This window comes from Asparagus officinalis, chromosome 5 (genome assembly GCF_001876935.1).
Source record: "Asparagus officinalis chromosome 5, Aspof.V1, whole genome shotgun sequence".
Lineage (NCBI taxonomy): Eukaryota > Viridiplantae > Streptophyta > Magnoliopsida > Asparagales > Asparagaceae > Asparagus > Asparagus officinalis.
The window spans coordinates 73,145,984-73,165,034 of record NC_033798.1 but is presented as its reverse complement, the minus strand read 5'-3'; the positions used below and the strand labels follow the sequence as shown (position 1 = coordinate 73,165,034).

The 19,051-nt window shown below is 33.7% G+C and overlaps 1 protein-coding gene across 1 annotated transcript in view; it reads left to right on the top strand.

Moving 5' to 3' along the window:
• The window catches only part of LOC109842008 (ubiquitin carboxyl-terminal hydrolase 15-like), a 31,109-nt gene that overhangs the window by 8,377 nt on the left and 3,681 nt on the right, over positions 1–19,051 (top strand). Inside the window, exons 2-4 of the mRNA XM_020410929.1 lie at positions 3,012–3,465; positions 13,876–14,013; positions 14,320–14,448. Of these exons, the coding sequence (XP_020266518.1) occupies positions 3,012–3,465; positions 13,876–14,013; positions 14,320–14,448 (721 nt within the window). The remainder of the gene's footprint in view (positions 1–3,011; positions 3,466–13,875; positions 14,014–14,319; positions 14,449–19,051) is intronic.

Sequence of the window (19,051 nt, the reverse complement as noted above, 5' to 3'; positions counted from 1 at the left end):
AGTTCAGAAGTTGTGATGATGGTTGAGGGCTAGTTTTGTACCCTAACATACCCCCCGCACTGTTGAGCCCCCTTTCTTAAGAGCCGAAACCCGCACCCACACAATAGTATCAAAATTTTTAAAATCCCATTTAATAAATGCTAGTGGAATTTGAACTTGGGTCGCTTTGATACCATGCCAAAGGATCCTACCACTGCACAACTTATATCCTTTTCTGGTAATGGGTTTTTGTTCATATATAATTCAGTTATTTGATCTACAACTGTGTTCAGTCTGGTCGGAATATGCAACATGTTCCTATATCCGCATTTGTATTTGCAATTGTAGTTAATGTTTCGTAAGCTGATATGGATATGATACTCATAACCGGGTGTATCCAATCTGTTTGCCCCCCCCACCACCCCCCACCAAAAAAAATAAAAATAAAAAAATGGACGCCTTCCACTCCTATCTTCATCACACAAGACATTATTGAAATCTCCACAAACTAGTCATGGATACTTCAGCTTTGCAAATCAGTTTGATGGAGCTCATTGAACAAATGATTTCTTTCCTCTAAACTGTGTAGGCAAAAACAAAAGAAGCCAAACAGTGAAATCTCTCATGTTTGGATTTAGTAATGCATTGTTTACTTACACTAATGCAATCCAAATCCACCTTATTCCTGTCCGTAATATTCAAATTCCGCCATTGGGAGCATCTGAATAGTTCCCAATCCGCTCTTAACTTTTTTGCAATCTTATTAATAATAGTTTTTGCTTTATTGCTTTCTCCTTGTTTCTAAAATAGCCAAAACTGAAAGCTGATGCTAAACTGTAAAGGACTTCACTATAGGATGTTTTTACAGGGCTTGTTAAAGCCTCAAACATGCCAAAAGACCAAATTCATAGAATACTGTTAAGAACTTTCTCCCCTGTCTACCACAGATGAGTTAATAGGGCAGCCACTTCCACCTCCTAATTCATTATACTGCAAATCAGTTTCCAAAATAGAACTTTTTTTTTAGAAAATTCCAAAATAGAAAAAGTATTACTCTGCTCAAGAACAACAACTTTTGGTAGAATTAATATAAAACTATGACTTTCAACTCTCACAACTTCATAGTTTTGGTATAATGGTTAAGAGAGACTTAATTTAAGACAATGTTCAAAAACACGGTTTTATTATCCATGCGGTCCGAGAGTGAGTCACGATTAATCGGATTATGCGCCGATTAATCGGATTATGTGTTTTTGAATTTTTAACATATATTAATTATTTTTCATACATAAAAATGTCTTTAATTCATAAAAGATAGAAAATATACTAAGAAAAATGCTAATAAACATGTGACGGAATGATCAATAACTAAGTAACTAATTAAATACTCAATCCAATGCATCCATTATTCATGCGTACATCATAATTAACTAGCTACTCAAATAAAAGTTACGAACTAAACACTAAAACTAAAACAAAAGTTCATGTGATTAACCGTTTTCCGCTCAATTTTGCGGTTGTCCGCATACTTGAGCAAATCAGCCCATTTCCAAGCAGAAATGGGCCAATTCCGCATGCTTGCCCGCCTATGCGGATGAGTTATCCTCTTTTTATAACCTTGATTTAAGATGGTATCTAAGCAACCCAGGTTCAAATCCCCTCGGTCATGAATTTGAAGCAGATTTTCTAAAGTTGACCCTCTACATTAAGTCAAGGCTTCGGTCCATAAAAATAGGGTGCTCAACCTGCTAGAGGCATGTTGGAATTTATATAAAACTATAATTCTCAACTTTCGCCACAACTTTAAATTTCTGGTCTAATGGTTAGAGAGACTTGAGTTAAGAGCCTTTAATTTTTTATTCTTTCTATACTTGCTTCTTTACTAATAGGTCCACTTGATATTGAAGTTGGCATATTGCCCTCAAATTGTTCCTTTTGCTTCCCTGATCTTTGGACAATCCTCTGATCAGCATCCCCTTGGTTAGTAGAAGGAATTATATCTCCCTTGTGTTTCATGGACCTCTTTTGTAGTTTCACTTGTGGTTCCTTTGTCTTTTTGTTTAGCCACCCACTGCTTCTTAAATTTCATCTTCTTACACAAAGATGTCTTGTGACCAATAAGCTTACAGTGCTCAATCCACCTCGACTTATATTCATAAACAATCCTTTGGAGTATGCATTTTACCATAGGGCTTCTGTATTATAACTGTATCTAGAAGTTTGGTAGGCATATTTGCCTCAATCAAGACTCAAGCATAGGTCAACCTTTGCATAGAAGCTGTGAGCTTCTTGTAGCTATAAGAACAACAACCATGTTTGTCACTTCACTAATCCCTCTAGCATGCCATAAGTTCAATCACAAGCCAGGCAATTGAATCCACATCGCAGATGTAGAAGGTTCGAAGCTATATATAGGCCTAGAAACAAAAAAAACCATAGTCCTGATTAACTAAATTGCTTTCTTCACTCTTGAAATTAAAAAGATATATCCCAGGATTACACTAAGAAAACTGTTGGAATAATTAAATTTGTCCATAATTTTGTAAAGTAAGCCTCCATAGCTTTAAATCTCACATTGAGACCAACCACATGCCCATCAAAGCATATTTCCATATTTTAACCCCCTCATGCGCTTCATCTCAATCAAAAGAAACGACATCAGAGGTAGTAGAAGGAAAATAATCCAAGCTGAGTCCAATTTCCGAATTTCCTCTTGTTAACAAACAAGCTTGACCATGTTTTCCTCTCTTAACTATCTTCTCCTTCTACTTGTGTTTTCTTAATAGAACATCCAGAACGAACACTAGTATCACCAATGACATGCATAGATTTAGATCCCCTTGATTCATCACTAGAGGCCATATTTGTATTCACATTAGCAAAAAATAAATCATCATCTTCCTCTAATTCTATCTCATTTTCCCATGACATAGTTTCTCACCTAGATAATTACTAGTAGCAGAGCAAGAAGCCATACCTATGTTACAGTTGGGTCCATGAGATTCCAAATCCACGGATTTTTGTTGTTCCAGAGAAGCTTTCAATGGTGTTGTACTAGCACAGAGTCCCTCTGATGTAGAGGGATTCATAGAAATCTCTTGCACTGATAGCTTCTTTTTGGCTCCAATTGGCCCGATACATTCTTTTTTCCTGCCAGCTTTTCATGTTTCTAAATCAGACTTTCTTTCCTTTTTTGTGCTACATTTGCAGTTATCTCTCAGGCAATGCCCAGATATTTTGAATAACACAAATGGAAGGAAAAATATTGATATTCACATACTTATACCGACCACCTATGCAAACGGAGGTTCGCTTGAAGATGTTCCTTCCAGTGAAACATCCAAAAAACTCTGGTATTGGGGATCTGCAGAATTGGATTCCCTCTGCAATTCATGCTTCATAAATATTGCAATAAGCTTGGCTCACACTCCAAGGCTTATTAGCTATTTCCTCAATGATTACCACAGAGACTCAATGATAGGAAATGTAAGTTGCCGTCTCTTTTTATACTCATGTATGTATGCATGACTATTTGTCGGTTGCAAGTTGCATTTAGTTTTTCATTATGCACTATTTTCCATTCTTTTGCAAGTTATGCTGGTCTGCTAATTATCGACTCTAGTAAGAGTTGTTTGTGATGTCCAATACTACTTTGATACTATCTAAATGATAATTAATGAAAGCAAATTATCTCTGTGGATAGGATCATTATTGATCAAATTTTCACTTTTATGTTTTGAAACTCACATTGAGCATGTAACTTTAAAATATATTAACTTGTAGACTCAAGTTATAACATCATTTTTATTTAGTTTATTGTTCTCACTTATGCTTATTTTTGCTTTCAAGTGCATTCTTGTTAGATGAACATATGCTACCTTTCTGGTGCCTCTGTAATTATTTTGTAGGTTAATGTAAAAGATATATATTTATGTTCATTTCTGATCTTTATGCACACTTTTATGTACTCCATAGATCCAGCTTTCAAATGTGAAGAGCATATTAATAAGACATCTATGTGAGGCCCTGGGCTACAGCTCTCCATTCATACAAGCCTATTTCTATCATTTAATTAAGTACTCATCTGCCTTGTCTCTTCGAAAATGAGATTGGTTTTGAATGCAAGTTTATGTCAATATTCTATGCTGCTTGTAATTTAAGAATTTATTTATTTGCATGATCACTGTAAGAAAAAGAGTTTCCCTTGTGAACATTATGACCTTTAATACTATGATAATATAGTGTCTCTTGATCCATTAACACACAACTGAAGCTTTCACATATAGTGAAAAATGGCAAGGAGGAAGGCCGTTTTGTCTGGATATTAAGTGCACCTTTTGGACTATTTAGAAGTTGTAATTCTAAATTCTAATTACTACATCCTCTAGAGTATCTTATCTACTCGTAAATCCCTTCCAAACAAGACTTGAATTGCACGATATCTTCAGTATGACCGTGAATATGTAAGTGTTTCTCCTCTAAATTCAACCTATTAGTACTTTATATAAGTATCGTCATCAGCTAATGTTTTGTTACCTACTTGCGCGAAAAATCAAAGTTCTTGTATTCAAACTGCTGCTTTCTTTAGTTACAGAGGGTATCATTCATGTTCTCCACCCTTCCTTACCTGCAATCTGATTTTCCATTCTGAATCAAATGTGATTATTTCTTTCAACAGCTGGTGTAATCGCATATTTCCTATTCAGGAAACTTGCGTTTTAACGGAGAAGAACCTACAGACAGTAGTATCAAAGCTTGTCCAAGAGTACTTGGGCAAGGAACAAGAAAGTCTTGAAAGGCCCAATTATAACCTTGTGGTCAAGGAGTAATGGTGTTTTCAAGAAAAACCACACATAGAATATAGGTTAATTATACGTAAATCGTTGTTTTTTTTTCAATTTATACGTAAACCATCTTTAAAATGTGCTTTTGTTCCAACCAGACCACCTGAGCCATATTTTTATCTTAACGTTAAATTATAACATTGTACTATTCACGTTTTTAACACGTGATTTTTTTCCTAATCAGCCCTTAACCAATCCTAAACTATGCCATAGTAACTAACCTCACACATCATGACAAAACCCTAGGATAGCATTTGGGTACCATGACGTTTCCTTGTTTTCATGTGTTTTTGCCAAAAATAAAATGTCATGCATTTAAAAACTATGGTGTTTTTTGAGCTAAAACATCATCAAATAAAAAACACAACACGCATTTCAATACACTTTCAAGTGTTTTGAGTTTGGTGTTTTGATTTTGAGTTTGAAGATGTGTTAATATAATATGTAGCATAATATGTTAATTATAATTTATACATAATATATTAATTATAATTAGTATAATTTGTTATCAACATGCTTATTAGATTATATTATAAATAAATAAAATAAAATAAATTATATTAATAATTAAATTATCTTGTATAATAATAATATAAAAATATAATACATACTAATATCTAATATATTATATAATATATTGTCAAATAAATATCATAAAATAATAATAATATATAAATATATTAATACAAAATACAATAAAATAATTTGTTAATAATAAATAATCATATATTAATTATACAATAATAGTACTATACAATAAAATAAATATTATATAATTATGATAATATTATTAATGTTTAATAAATATTATATTATATATTAATAATCATAAAATGTTATATAATGAAGCAATAATTTAATAATAATATAGCATATATTATATACTGTGTAATATAAAATTTAATATTAATATATTATATAGTAAACAATATATTATATAGTAAAATATTATATTAATAATAAAATATTATATTAGTAACAGATGTTAATGTAATAATAGTATATTCATAATATAATAATATTAATTTATACCATGATTTATTAACAAACTTTAATTTATTAAAAACTATAATATATAACATAATGTTAAGATATTAATAAGAGAAAAACTTATGTCAACTTAAGTGGACCATCCACCAAAGTTTCTATCCATTGATGAAAAGTCTCTTCATATGATGCACGGATCTCGAGGTATCATCAATGGATAGAAACTTTGGTGGATGGTCCGTTTAAGTTGACATAAGTTTTTTTCTATTAATAATATATTATTTATTAATAATATACTAGTTAATATAATATAACATAATTAATAATATAATATATTAGTAATAATATACTATTAAGGATTAATATAAAAAACCCTTAACTTTGGGCGAGTATCAGAAAACCCCCCTTAACTTTCAAAATATCTGAAAACCCTACTTAAGTTTAGGGGTTATCAGAAAACCTTCATAAGGTTTTATAACAAAACCCCCTAGCGGCGTTACCTTTTATTATCCTAAATTTTCAGTGAAACAAAATACTCCTGAATAGGGATTTCGCTCACGCGTGATAAAAAAATTTAGTTTAACACATTAATCAGATTTCTTACAGAAAAACTCTCTGAGTTTTAAAGAAAACTCTCCCACTGAAAATCCTTACCGGGAGTACTTTTATTTTGCTGATAATTTGGGATAATCAGGGTAACGCCGTTAGGGGGGTTTTGTGATAAAAACCTTAAAGTTAAAGGGTGTTTTCTGATAACCCCTAAACTTGAGGGGGTTTTCTAATATTAAGCCTACTATTAATGATATATAATATATGATATAATTACTAATATATATATATATTAACAATAGTAAAATATTATATAAATAATAAAATAATATTATTTTATATTTGTATTAAGTTCAATGTTACATTAAACGCTGGGCGCTTCTAGGTGTCGGACTTGGCACCCAACGCTTAGTCGCCTAGGCGGGTGCCTAAGCGGTTTTTGGGCGTTTTTTTTTCTTTGTTTAAGTGGTGGTCGATGAGGTTTTGCTGACGGTCGGAGGAGGTAGTGGAGATGTTCATATTTGGAGGTTAATGGAGTTTAGAGGACGTGTAGGCTACGACACATAAAATCACAATCAAGGCTTACAAGGTGCAATCTATGTAAGCAGACAATGCTTCCCTAAACGCTCGTAAAATTTAGGTGAGTAGCCTAAATACCGCCTAGACGCTAGGCGCTAGTTAGGCGACCTAGGTACTACCTAGGTCTAGACGTACGCCTAAGCGGACTAGACGAAGGTTTTTTAAAACAGTGATTAAGTTTAATACAATAATATAAAATAAAAATCATAACGTTTTGATCATACTATATTCTATATAATTCATAATTAATGTATTTATAATATATTTAGTGCTAATGTTATAAATGGTCAAACTAGTGTTGACCAAAACCACTCACAGTGGTGTTTTAAAGACATTGAGGAGAAAACACAATACCATGATGTTTTTTATACAAAAACACAATATGAAAAATACCGTGGTATTCAAACGAGCTTAGAAAACAACGATGGAGAATCTTACAAGGATGAAGATGGTGTTGTGGTCTTCAGTCCCTCTATCATGTCCCCAAAATATGCAATATATTTGGAGATGCTTGGCAACGACAACATCACATGCTAAGCTAGCTGTGCACTTTATTATTACAAATAAAATTCACATAAAGAAATGTTGTTGGTATATAAAAGTCTCATAGCAAAAACAACATAATAGCATGAGAATGCGCAATAACACTAAATACTTTTAAATTGTAAAATCACACTTTGCAAAACTTTCATGAGTAGCATGTGACAGTGTAATAAAAGAATATTAACAAAATTTAAGAAACAATACGAAATAACACAACTTTTAAACTGTAAAATCACACTTTGTAGAACTTTTTCAGTTGTCACACAAACATTACAAAAATTACAGTCCATTAGTATGAGAATGCACATCAATCACTAATCAACTCGGGGACAGAATGTAGCTCGCACTACTATAGGTTGCTTGAAGGTGTCTTTTCTCTTTGCCAAAATGTGACGCCCCTGGTTTGACACGTGGCTACAGTCCAAGGTGATTCCAAAGATATCAAACTTGTCATGCACCCAACACCGTGCATAAATACGTTTCATTGTCACCATTAATATCACTCTAGCAGATGTCAAGTATAGTGAGGATACAAGCATATATAACAAAGATGAAAATATAATGAACACAATGTAGAGAAGAGATATCCAACCGTATCTATTATTATGTTCCAACAGAAGAAAAGAAAGTACATCTGATATATTGAAATAAGAACAATGAGTCTCTAAGCATAAGTGTTAACTGAACAGTACTAAGACACCCAGCCTCCAAAATAAAATACATCTCTAAAAAAAATTAAAATCATATATAGTCCACCGTAGAGCACCAACTAGCTACCTATGAATGATAATGATTATGTTGAATCCCCTCAACCTACGGCTCTCCGAAACGCCGACCCATTATCTGAAAAGAGATGAATACAACAACGTCAGAGCGTTAGTAAGAACATCTCCGTCCGCCCCCAAGAGAAGAGCTAACACATATAATAGAGGCTCTACCTATAATATGTATAATCTACCTATATCATTTACCCTGTACTAAGAGGAGTTAAGATTTAGAAACCTACAACATGAGATGAGTACGCCGATGGAATAATCCAAACAAGAAAACACTCATATATACCATGTATCTCAAATTGTGAATCGCTAAACACCAACTCCTAAGATACTATAAACAGATAATAAAACAAAATGTCACCAAAACCTCAACCAGAACATGACATGAATGTCAATCACAGTATCTCACCCTACCCTCGGTAGGTGGCATAGAAACAAATATACGATCCTCTGAAATCCTCATCAAAAGTGTATACCACCACATAAGAATGCGATAATGATGTACTCCATCCACAAACCGTACTCACCTGAATTCTAGGCGTCCCAAAGATGTAGAGTGTATTCATCCGCATAGTCATGCGGCTTACGGACTAACGCACTCGGAGTGTAGTCGCCCGTAATATCATGTGGTACATAGACTTGCACAATCAACCACCGAAACAATGATGCATCACGGAGTGTAGTCGCCCGCTAAATCTCATACGGTGCACGAACTAACGCACTCCGAGTGTAGTCTCCCGCTATCTCATGCGGTGCACGAACTAATGCACTCAAACACCCAAACAAATACACATCACAGAGTGTAGTCACCCGTAATCTCCTGCGGTACACGGACTAACACATTCAGAGTGTAGTCGCTCGTGTTCTTATGCGGTGCACGGACTAGTGCACTCAAGCGGAGTATAGGCATATCAACCTAATCCAAAATACAATACAAACAAAAGAGATGTGGAGTCTCGGTGCTCAAAGTATCCTGTGGCTCATCGTAATATCATGCGTCTCTCAACCTAACTTCGACATCTATGCAGAAATATGATGGGGAGCATAGGTGCTTGTAGTATCCCATGGGTCATCGCAGTATCATGCGGCTCACTACCTATCTCGACCATCCATGCAGACATATGACGGTGACATATGTAACTCGATACTTGTCGCCCTCACGTCGCCACAAACTCATCACATGGTTCACACACTCGAGGGTCTGTGCATACCCAAACCCAATATGTACACTCTCATGGCCACACACGCGTATCGACGTGTGGCCCGCGCATCATGTCTGCGACCAAATGTGCGAGACAACACAATACCCGATCTGTAAATACTAACGTCGTCGGTGAACAATAATTCTAACGGTGAATAGTAATTTCGGCGGTGAACAACAACAATCGTCCACACAAGTATTCGGAATTATTAAGTCTTAATCGGTAAACATTAATGCTGTCGGTGAATAGTAATTTTGGTGGTGAATAGTAGCAATCAACCACACAGTAAGTATTCAGAATTACTGTTTTAATCGGTAAATACTAACGCCGTTGGTAAACAATAATTTTAGGTGATGAATAGTAACTCCGACAGTGAACAATGATTTTAACGATTTTAAATCATCCAAATCATATATTTTCTTCATTTCAGAATTGGTTTTAAATCATCCAAATCATATATTTTCTTTATTTAGGAATTGGATCTAAAGTTCTATTTATCAATTTAGGGTTTAAACCATCAAAATTAGAACTAATTAGGATGTAGTTGGAAAAATATAACTTGCCTTTAGAAGAGGTTTTGATCTCTCAAACGGTTGATTCGTATGAAATTCATTCACAAAAGTTATAGATCTGGCATTCCTCTAGAATTTTGCTTCACAAAGTTTTTCAAAATTCGAACATAAAATTTTGGGTTTAGAGAGGGGGAAGGTGGCTGCTCACGTGTGAGAAGGGAGGAAGAGAGAGAGACGACACAGAGAGAGATGAGGGTTTATAATTTAAAAATTGGGTTTCAGTCTCCATCGTCTGAACGCAACGAAATTTTTTGCACAACACGGTCTTGATACTCTAAGAACAATGGTGCAAACCTCGTGTTCATCTGATCAATAGAAAAATTACTGAAAATAAAAATACAGTAGATTTTAGCAAACTCGCGATACCAAGGCTGAAAATACGAATCGATCTCAAATCGATTCCAATCTGATCCATTCATCCCAGAATGATCACATTTATTATTATTTACAATAATATTTTTAAATTTTCTGGGTTTTACACAAAAAAGCCACTTTAACACTGATTGGTACATTTGATATCATACGGTAGGCTTAAACAATTACTTCACTCTATAATGGACTTCTGAGGATTTTTTATCATTTAGAAACTATTCACTTGGAAAGAATTTTTTAGTCAATGAAGCGCTTTACTTTCAACATTCAAATTTTTCTCATATTCCTTCACAAAAAAAAAATATTTCTAAGCTAATCGTATTTACAATATTTGAACAACAAATCAATGTTTTAGTAAATGTGATTTGAACAAAACACTTAAAGAAGTATCTCATAAGATTTATCCAACAAAAGTATCTTATAAGAATTTATACAAATAATTTGAGATGTCTTTTTCTACAGATTACATACGCTAAACAATTTTTGTTAAAATAGTTATAAAAATAACTTAAACATCATCACACTTTTATATCTTCATATATGCATACAAAATATACATGTTTGATCCACCATTTAAATACTTACTAAAAATTCACTATTTGTACCATGCTATTACGTATTCATGAATAAATCTATACTACTTATGAAGGAGAAGACCCATGTCCGAACTTTTGATTTTCTTTTTTACCCTCCCTTTTTTTGTTAATTCGCAGCTATACCATTATATATAATTAATTCTTAACTAACGATTCATAACCTCTTCTTAACTAAGCACCTCTTCATTTTCCCTAAATATTTGGTCATTCACTAGAATATATTAATAATTTATAATAATAATAAAATCTATAAAATATATTATAATGTATTATAAGGAATTATTAATTATAATAATATATATTATACAATAAGTATTTAATAGTTATTGTACATGATTACAATTATTAATTATATTATTAATAAAGGCATAATATTACAAATTATTGCTATTAGTTAATAAATATTATAGTAAAATATCTTCATGGCATGACTATTTAATAATATAAAGAGTTTAGTCATATCAACAGTTTTTGCATAAACTAATTATTACATTATTATCTCTTAATAACATTCACTAGAATATATTAATAATTTATAATAATAATAAAATCTATAAAATATATTATAATGTATTATAAGGAATTATTAATTATAATAATATATATTATACAATAAGTATTTAATAGTTATTGTACATGATTACAATTATTAATTATATTATTAATAAAGGCATAATATTACAAATTATTGCTATTAGTTAATAAATATTATAGTAAAATATCTTCATGGCATGACTATTTAATAATATAAAGAGTTTAGTCATATCAACAGTTTTTGCATAAACTAATTATTACATTATTATCTCTTAATAAATTGTTTAATAACATAATAATATGCTAATTTAAATAACTATTAAATGAATTAGTTAATAATAGTATAAATGCAAATTCTATTATTATTGAAAATTGTCCAAAAAAAATACCTTAGTAGTAGTTAAATATACATAAAAGTAATTGTAAACAAGAGTGTAAAAATTCAATAAAATGTGTTGATTAAAAATGAAATATGATTTAAATTCAATTATTCTATTTTAAAGGTGGTTTCAAAGAAAAATCCCAAGAGTAATTTAAGGCCCCCCCAAGAAAAACCACCTTTAAAATAGAGTCATTTAATAAAAATTACATATGAGTTTCAATATATACATAAACCATGATCAAAGAGTTTTTTTACAATCATCCACCATGGCCTACTTTTTAATTAATTTTTCGGTAATTAATCTTATGTAATCTACATTAAGGATCATCTCCTAGGATACCCGGACACTTCATCTGGGTTGCTGTATCCATGTCTGACACTTCCCATGTTTGTGTCCGTGTTGGACACTCCTTGGACACTACTTGAGTACAAATAAACATTTATTTAGAAGTGTCCTCAGTATATAACACATGTTTTTGGTTAAAAAAAAAACCCTATGATACACTTCTTGAACATATTATCAAACACTCAACCTCGAAATTATACAGCTCGTTAAACTCGGGGCATGTTCGTTTTAGCACATCCCTAGTTCATAGGTATGATTTTAAAGGCTCATTTGGGGATTTAGTTTAAAAATGGGCGGTTTTCAATTTATAATGTACTCAATAAAAGAAACATAAAAATTGTGTAAGGATCTTAGTTCTCGTAACATGTGAATGAAAAACTATATCGATCTCATATAGATTATTAGTTTGAATATGTATGTATATAGTCGTGTTCCCATATCTTAACTTTTACAATTTTGTCGTATCCCGTGTTTGCACTTGTGTCCATGTCCACACCCGCACCCACACCTGTGTCCATGTAACATATATCATCTCTCTATTATATTTGGTATCTGACAACTAATTATAGGAAAATCGAAGAAAACTTGACTCAAAAAGTGAGTCCATGTGGTTGATGGTAATAAAAAATATTTTAGGTGGTTTGTGTATAAATTAACAACAAAGATGGTTTCTCTAGAATGATCCTAATTGAAAGATGCTTTGTAGGAAAGAATCCATTAATTTGTATTAGCTAAATTACTAGATTTGCTTATAAAATGACACTCATTTATCAATAAGACATAAGAATTAACACTGGCAACAACACTTATAAAGTGACTAAACCTACTTTGATCACCGTTTTTCAGATTTGAGCGGCCAAAATTAAGAACATTTTGCATATATACCCCTCAAGTCTCCCATATTTTCATGTTTAACCTCTAGATTTTACTATTTGTTAAACAACTTAACTATCTCTCTCTCCACCATCTTCATCACCTCCCCTCCCCTTCTCTCCCAATCCCCAACCTCCCCTCCCAAATGCCCAACCTCCCCTCCTCACTCCTTTCTCCAACCTTACCAATATTCCTAATCACTCTCCCGTCTTCCCTCACTCTTCCCCCCCTCCCCCCCTTCCCTTTCCCCTCTTTCCTCCCCCTTCCTCTTTCTCCTGTCTCCTCACAAACATTTACCTGAAGCGCAGGAGGAAGTGGAGGAAAGGAAAGAGAGGGGAGGGAAGGGAAGGGAAGGAGAGTGAAGGAGAGGAGAGAGACGTTGAGAAGAGTTGTAAAAATGAAAAAGGGAGGGAGAGAGTGTTCTTTTTGCAAATATTAGAATCTGGGGGATAGATTTGTAAATATGGGGGTTTTGAGGGTTATATATGCAAAAGTCCTTAAGTTTACCGCACAAGTCCAAAAATCAGCGCCTGGAGTAGGCATTATTGGTTAGGTGTTGTTAATGCCTTTAGTTTTTATGCTTTATTGGTAAAAGGGATGTCTTTTTATACCCAATTTATGTTAATGGAAATATGTTTCTTCCTTCTGACAAGTTACTTAGTCATTATCGTCACAGAAGATCAAAATTTTAGTTTGAAAAGCCATCTTTTTGAGAATCTCAAGTGTTTCTGATTTTATCAGGGTGAGCTCGCTCTAGCATTTGCTGAGTTACAGAGGAAGCTATGGGTTTCTGCACCAAGAGAAGATGTTCGAAGATTACTTGATATAAAGCTTGCTCGTTTTGCCCAGCATAGTGGGTTTAGCCTACAGGATTCGCAAGTTAGTGTATTTATTCGTTCTCGGAATATTTATATAGTACCATTAGTTGCCAAGGATACTCAAAGTTGGCCCATAGGTTTCTCTATTTGTTATTAATAACTTGCATTCCAACTAGCACTGACTTTTGTCGTATTAGTCTAGCAGCAGTGTATAAAGAATTCTCAAGTGGGCATAACACTCCTGTGTATCATTTTGGAGTTAATCTGCAAGACTGAGCTGACAATTAACAATTAAGAGAATATACTCAATTCTTTCTTTGAGAAATGTTGTAGAAGATTAATTAATTGTTTTATTGTGTCCTTGTAGGATATTCTCAGATTTCTATTGGATGGGCTTCATGAGAATCTAAACTGTGCAAGAGTCAAGAAGGATATTACAGTTAGGGATTTATGTAATTCGGCACAACATGATTCTATCATAGTTGACATCTTCCAAGTGAGTATTGCACGGTTTTGTTCATCATAAATTATAGGGCCTTTTCCCTAGAAACCACTTCAAAATAAGGGTCATTATACATAAACCACCATTCATTGCCATTTTATATATAAACTATGTTCAAAGTGGGTTTTTGTTTCAATCAATCACCTCTCAGTAAAGATTTTCACTGATAACCCTATAATACTCTTAAAGACTCACTTTCAAGTTATGCGACTCACTTTGTTGATGTTACGGCCTAGTTGGGATACAAGTCACATACCTTAACCGTGCAGTTTTAAGTTCTTTTAGTGAAAATTTGACTAGGAGGCAGTTGATCGGAGCAAAAACACATTTGAAAGGTGGTTTAAGTATAAATAGAAAATGAAAGGTTATCTCTACATAATGATCCTATTTTTAAGTGGTTTGTAGAAAAAAAGTCTTTAAGTTAAAAATTTGTCATGGTTTACTTGTGTAATGTTTGATGCCTCTGGTTTCACACAAGCTTACAGTCCAAGGTGAACGAAAGAATGTCAAACCTGTCATGCACCCACACTATGCAATAACACGTTTCACCATCACAACAATATCTCTAGTGGAGTCAACGACAAACAAGTGTAGGTACAAAGCAGATAGAATAATAATGCAATAAACATGATAAGGAAAAGAGAGAATCCAATAGTATTAATATCATGTTCCTACTGAATAAAATGAGATACAACTGAAAAAATGAGAAGTATCTCAATACAGCGAGTCAAATAAAATAGTACTAAGGCACTCAACCTTTACAAAATGAGGTACAACTCTAAATGTTCGAAAAATAAATAATAACTACTGTGGAGTATAAATAACTACTAAATATATAATGCTGGAAACTAATCTGCATCTCCATTAACATGCGACTCTTCGTGCGTCTGGCTCGCTGCCTAAAAAAAGGGGAAACAACGAGCGTCAAAGCGCTCGCGAGATCATCTCCACCGCCCCCAGGGAGGGGGTAGGAGTATATAAGAAAATACATGTTAGTACATATGTTAGTACATATAGATATAAAATCATCTATCCTGAACTAAGTGGAAATTGGTATATAGAAATCCACAACACGAGAATGGGTATGTCGAAAAGACGCTGGCTGTCTAGAACTATAGAAAAGACTTTGTTCCTGTCCAAAATTTGCAAGAAAGACCCTGTTTGTCCAGAATTGCATGAAGGACCTTGATGTATTCAGTAACAATGTTACATTAAACGCTGGGCGCTTCTAGGCATCAGACTTGGCGCCCAGCGTTTAGTCGCCTAGACGGGTGCCTAAGCGGTTTCTGGGCGTTTTTTTTTCTTTCTTCATTTACGTGATGATCGATGAGGTTTTGTTGAAGGCCGGAGGATGTAGTGAAGATGTTCATATTTGAAGGTTAATGGAGTTTGGAGGACGTGTAGGCTACGCCACATAAAATCACAATCAAGGCCTACAAGGTGTAATCCACGTAAACAGACAATGCTCTCCTAAATGCTCGTAAAATCTAGATGGATAGATTAAATACCGTCTAGGCGCTAGACGCTAGTTAGACGGTCTAGGTACCGTCTAGAACTAGGCGTACGTCTAAGCGGACTAGGCGGACTGTTTTTAAAACAGTGTTCAATAATTGTTGAAAAGACTCTGACCCATCAAGAAAAGGTCCTAGCTATGTAGAATTTTCAAAAATGTCCTGAGATGTGCAGAATTTCAAAAATGCCCCTAAACCGCTATAGAGATCATAAGATAGCTCTCAGAATCTACAGAAGTTACAAGATGATGCAAAAATTGCAAAAATATGCTCAAGAGAAGCTACATACCTCTACGTCCCTAAACTAGATAAAAATATGGTGTAGAAAGAAAACACATGGGATAAAATGTGATGTAAAAGAAGTGCATCACGCGATATATACTACGCAAAAACTTGTACACAATCAAAATCAAAAGGTTCAATTTTGCTATCCTCTAAGTCATTAAACTAAATAAATAGATATAAAATCTGAACAACAAATCAAATTTGACCTCTACGTCCCTAAACTGGGTCAAAAACCAAATTCGATATCTCCGTCGTTAAATTGAAAAATTCCAAATTTGGCCTCTATGTCATTAAACTAAGCCAACTAAAATCTGACCTGCATGTCACTAATCTGGAATCCTAAAAACCAAACTCGTACTCTACATCACTAAACTGAACCAAATAGCAAATTTGACCTCTATATCGTTAATCTAGATCAAATTCTAAACTTCACCTCCACATACCAGAACTGTAAAACATCAAATTCGACCATTATGCCACTAAATTGAAATTTCAAATTTAAACTACCATCTGTTTAGAAAGTCATCTCCTAATCAGAAGACTATAAAATCTTATACTTTAATAAGAAAGTCCTCTACTTGTCAAAAGGCCTAAAATTCCATTCTTAATAGAAAAGTCCTCCATTTATCAAAAATCCATTGAAATCCATCTATTGAGGAAGTCCTCTACTCATTAGAAATTCAACTTCATCTAATGAGAAAGTCCTCTACTCATTAGAGAATTCTAAATCAATATATATAGAGCAGGAAAGCCCTCTCCTCGTTACAAAAATCCAAATAAACTTTTTTCTAATGAGAAAGTCCTCTACTCGAAAGACACAAATCAAACTCGACTTTTATGTCTCTAAACTGGAAAAATCACAAAAAGTGGCTAAAATCAAGATAGGTCAAATCAAACTCGACTTTTATGTCTCTAAACTGGAAAAATCACAAAAAGTGGCTAAAATCAAGATAGGTTGTCTGGTCTCTAAACCGACAAAAGAAACCAAATGTAAAATGGGGGTATGCCTTTGGTTAAGCCAAGTACCCCAGAATAATTTGAAACGAAATAAATTTATTGGAAGCCATAAATCCACAATTAATAAAAACTCTTCTCAATGGTGAATTATGTGCATGTTTCACATCATATGCAGAGATGGACATTTTTAACCCCGTAGTTTCATTTTCACATAATTGGCATTGTCGAGATTTTTTGCTAGAGGTTTGAGTGGACGTAGTTGGGTTCGAGGTTCTAGACTAAGTTGTTCAGGTTCAGTTTGCTATCTCAAGGTTGAGACATGATCTACTGATTGTTGTAGGAGCCTAAGTTCTTCATCAAAGATTTAGTCAAAGCTAAGATCGGTTAAACTTAGGTCTAACTCAGTGCATTCTTCCTAAAAATATTCACTAGGTGTTCCCTAGATCAGATCAAGTTCCAGGGGTTGGTTAGCTGGATCACTAGGTTATTTTCCTAGATTGAAGATGTTCAAGTCTACATTCATGTTTCTGGATTACAGTTTCATTGGACCGGTCCTATACTTGATCAATGCATTAGTTGTAGGTAAGAATGGTCGCCTAGGATGACTGTAATCCGATCCTTGTGATTTAGAACAGGTTGGTTGCTTAATATAAAAAAAGTCAACTGGAAAGATGAAATCCCCAACCCTGATTAGAACATCCTCAATTTCTCTAATGAATGATGAGGACACTTGACTGGAAGATTTTTGAATCTATCAAAATACTTCCAGAATGGTTCGACACTAATTTGTCTGAACTATAATATTTGGTTCATAAGGCGTGTTGTTTTATTGATAGGATTTTTTTTTCAAAGGAAAGTCTTAACAAATTCCCTCCATGGTGTCTCCGGGTATGTTATACAATCATTTCTTGGTTCTTTTTCTAAGAGCAAAAGGGATATTGCATGCACCAATGAAACTCTCCTTTTTCCCTTTTTCTTAAGGTTGTTTATAAAGATCTAAGAAAAAGATCTATTAAAAAAAAGGAGAAACAATGTAAAGGAGCAACCACTTCAATCAAGTTATGGTCCTCTTCGCCAAATGTAAATCACTAGACGACTCCTAACCAATCGTTCCTTCAGACCATAACATACATTAGATTAATTGACCAATTGACTAGATAAGAGTAAGTACGGAGTGGGTGCCTACAGAGTGTAACTCAGAAACCAATTAAGTAACCTCATTTCTTGCGAGGACTTGCGAGTGGTTTTTTTCATTCTAGAGATATAATATGGATATATGGATGGAAAGCTAGCGAACTAGTAGCTATTTTTACCCCTTGATCTTCTTTTCGAGGCAATTGGATATTATCCCCATATTCTAACTCTAGACCATCTGATTATCAAGTTTTTTATTTTTTCTGCAATTGAAAGGTCTTTCCCGAGCTATCTAGGATTTTTCCAGGAATCTATAGGTATTCCTCTGCTTCTATCAAAGCTGCTTTCTTTTCTAGATCGGTGTGAAACGGGTAAGTGGTGTGAGAGTATGAGTTTTTGCAGTAAATAAGCCGTCTTTCAAGCTTGGAGGTAGCTCACTCTGACTTCTTTCCTTACACACCAACCGAATCAACCAACCTTAGAGCAAGTTCACCCCTTCAGATCTCTAATCCCCTATTGAGCTGGAATCTTTAGATGCCGATATCTAATAAATTTTAAGGTTTGCTTATATAAGATAAGTGATTAAGTGATTTTTGGACTAAATAACGGGTGATGATATCCCTCACCTTATCTTATTTATTGGGTTTGCCTGCCAAAATATTTTAAGTGAATGTACAAATGCTAGGTTCAAATCACTTTGGTGATCCTTA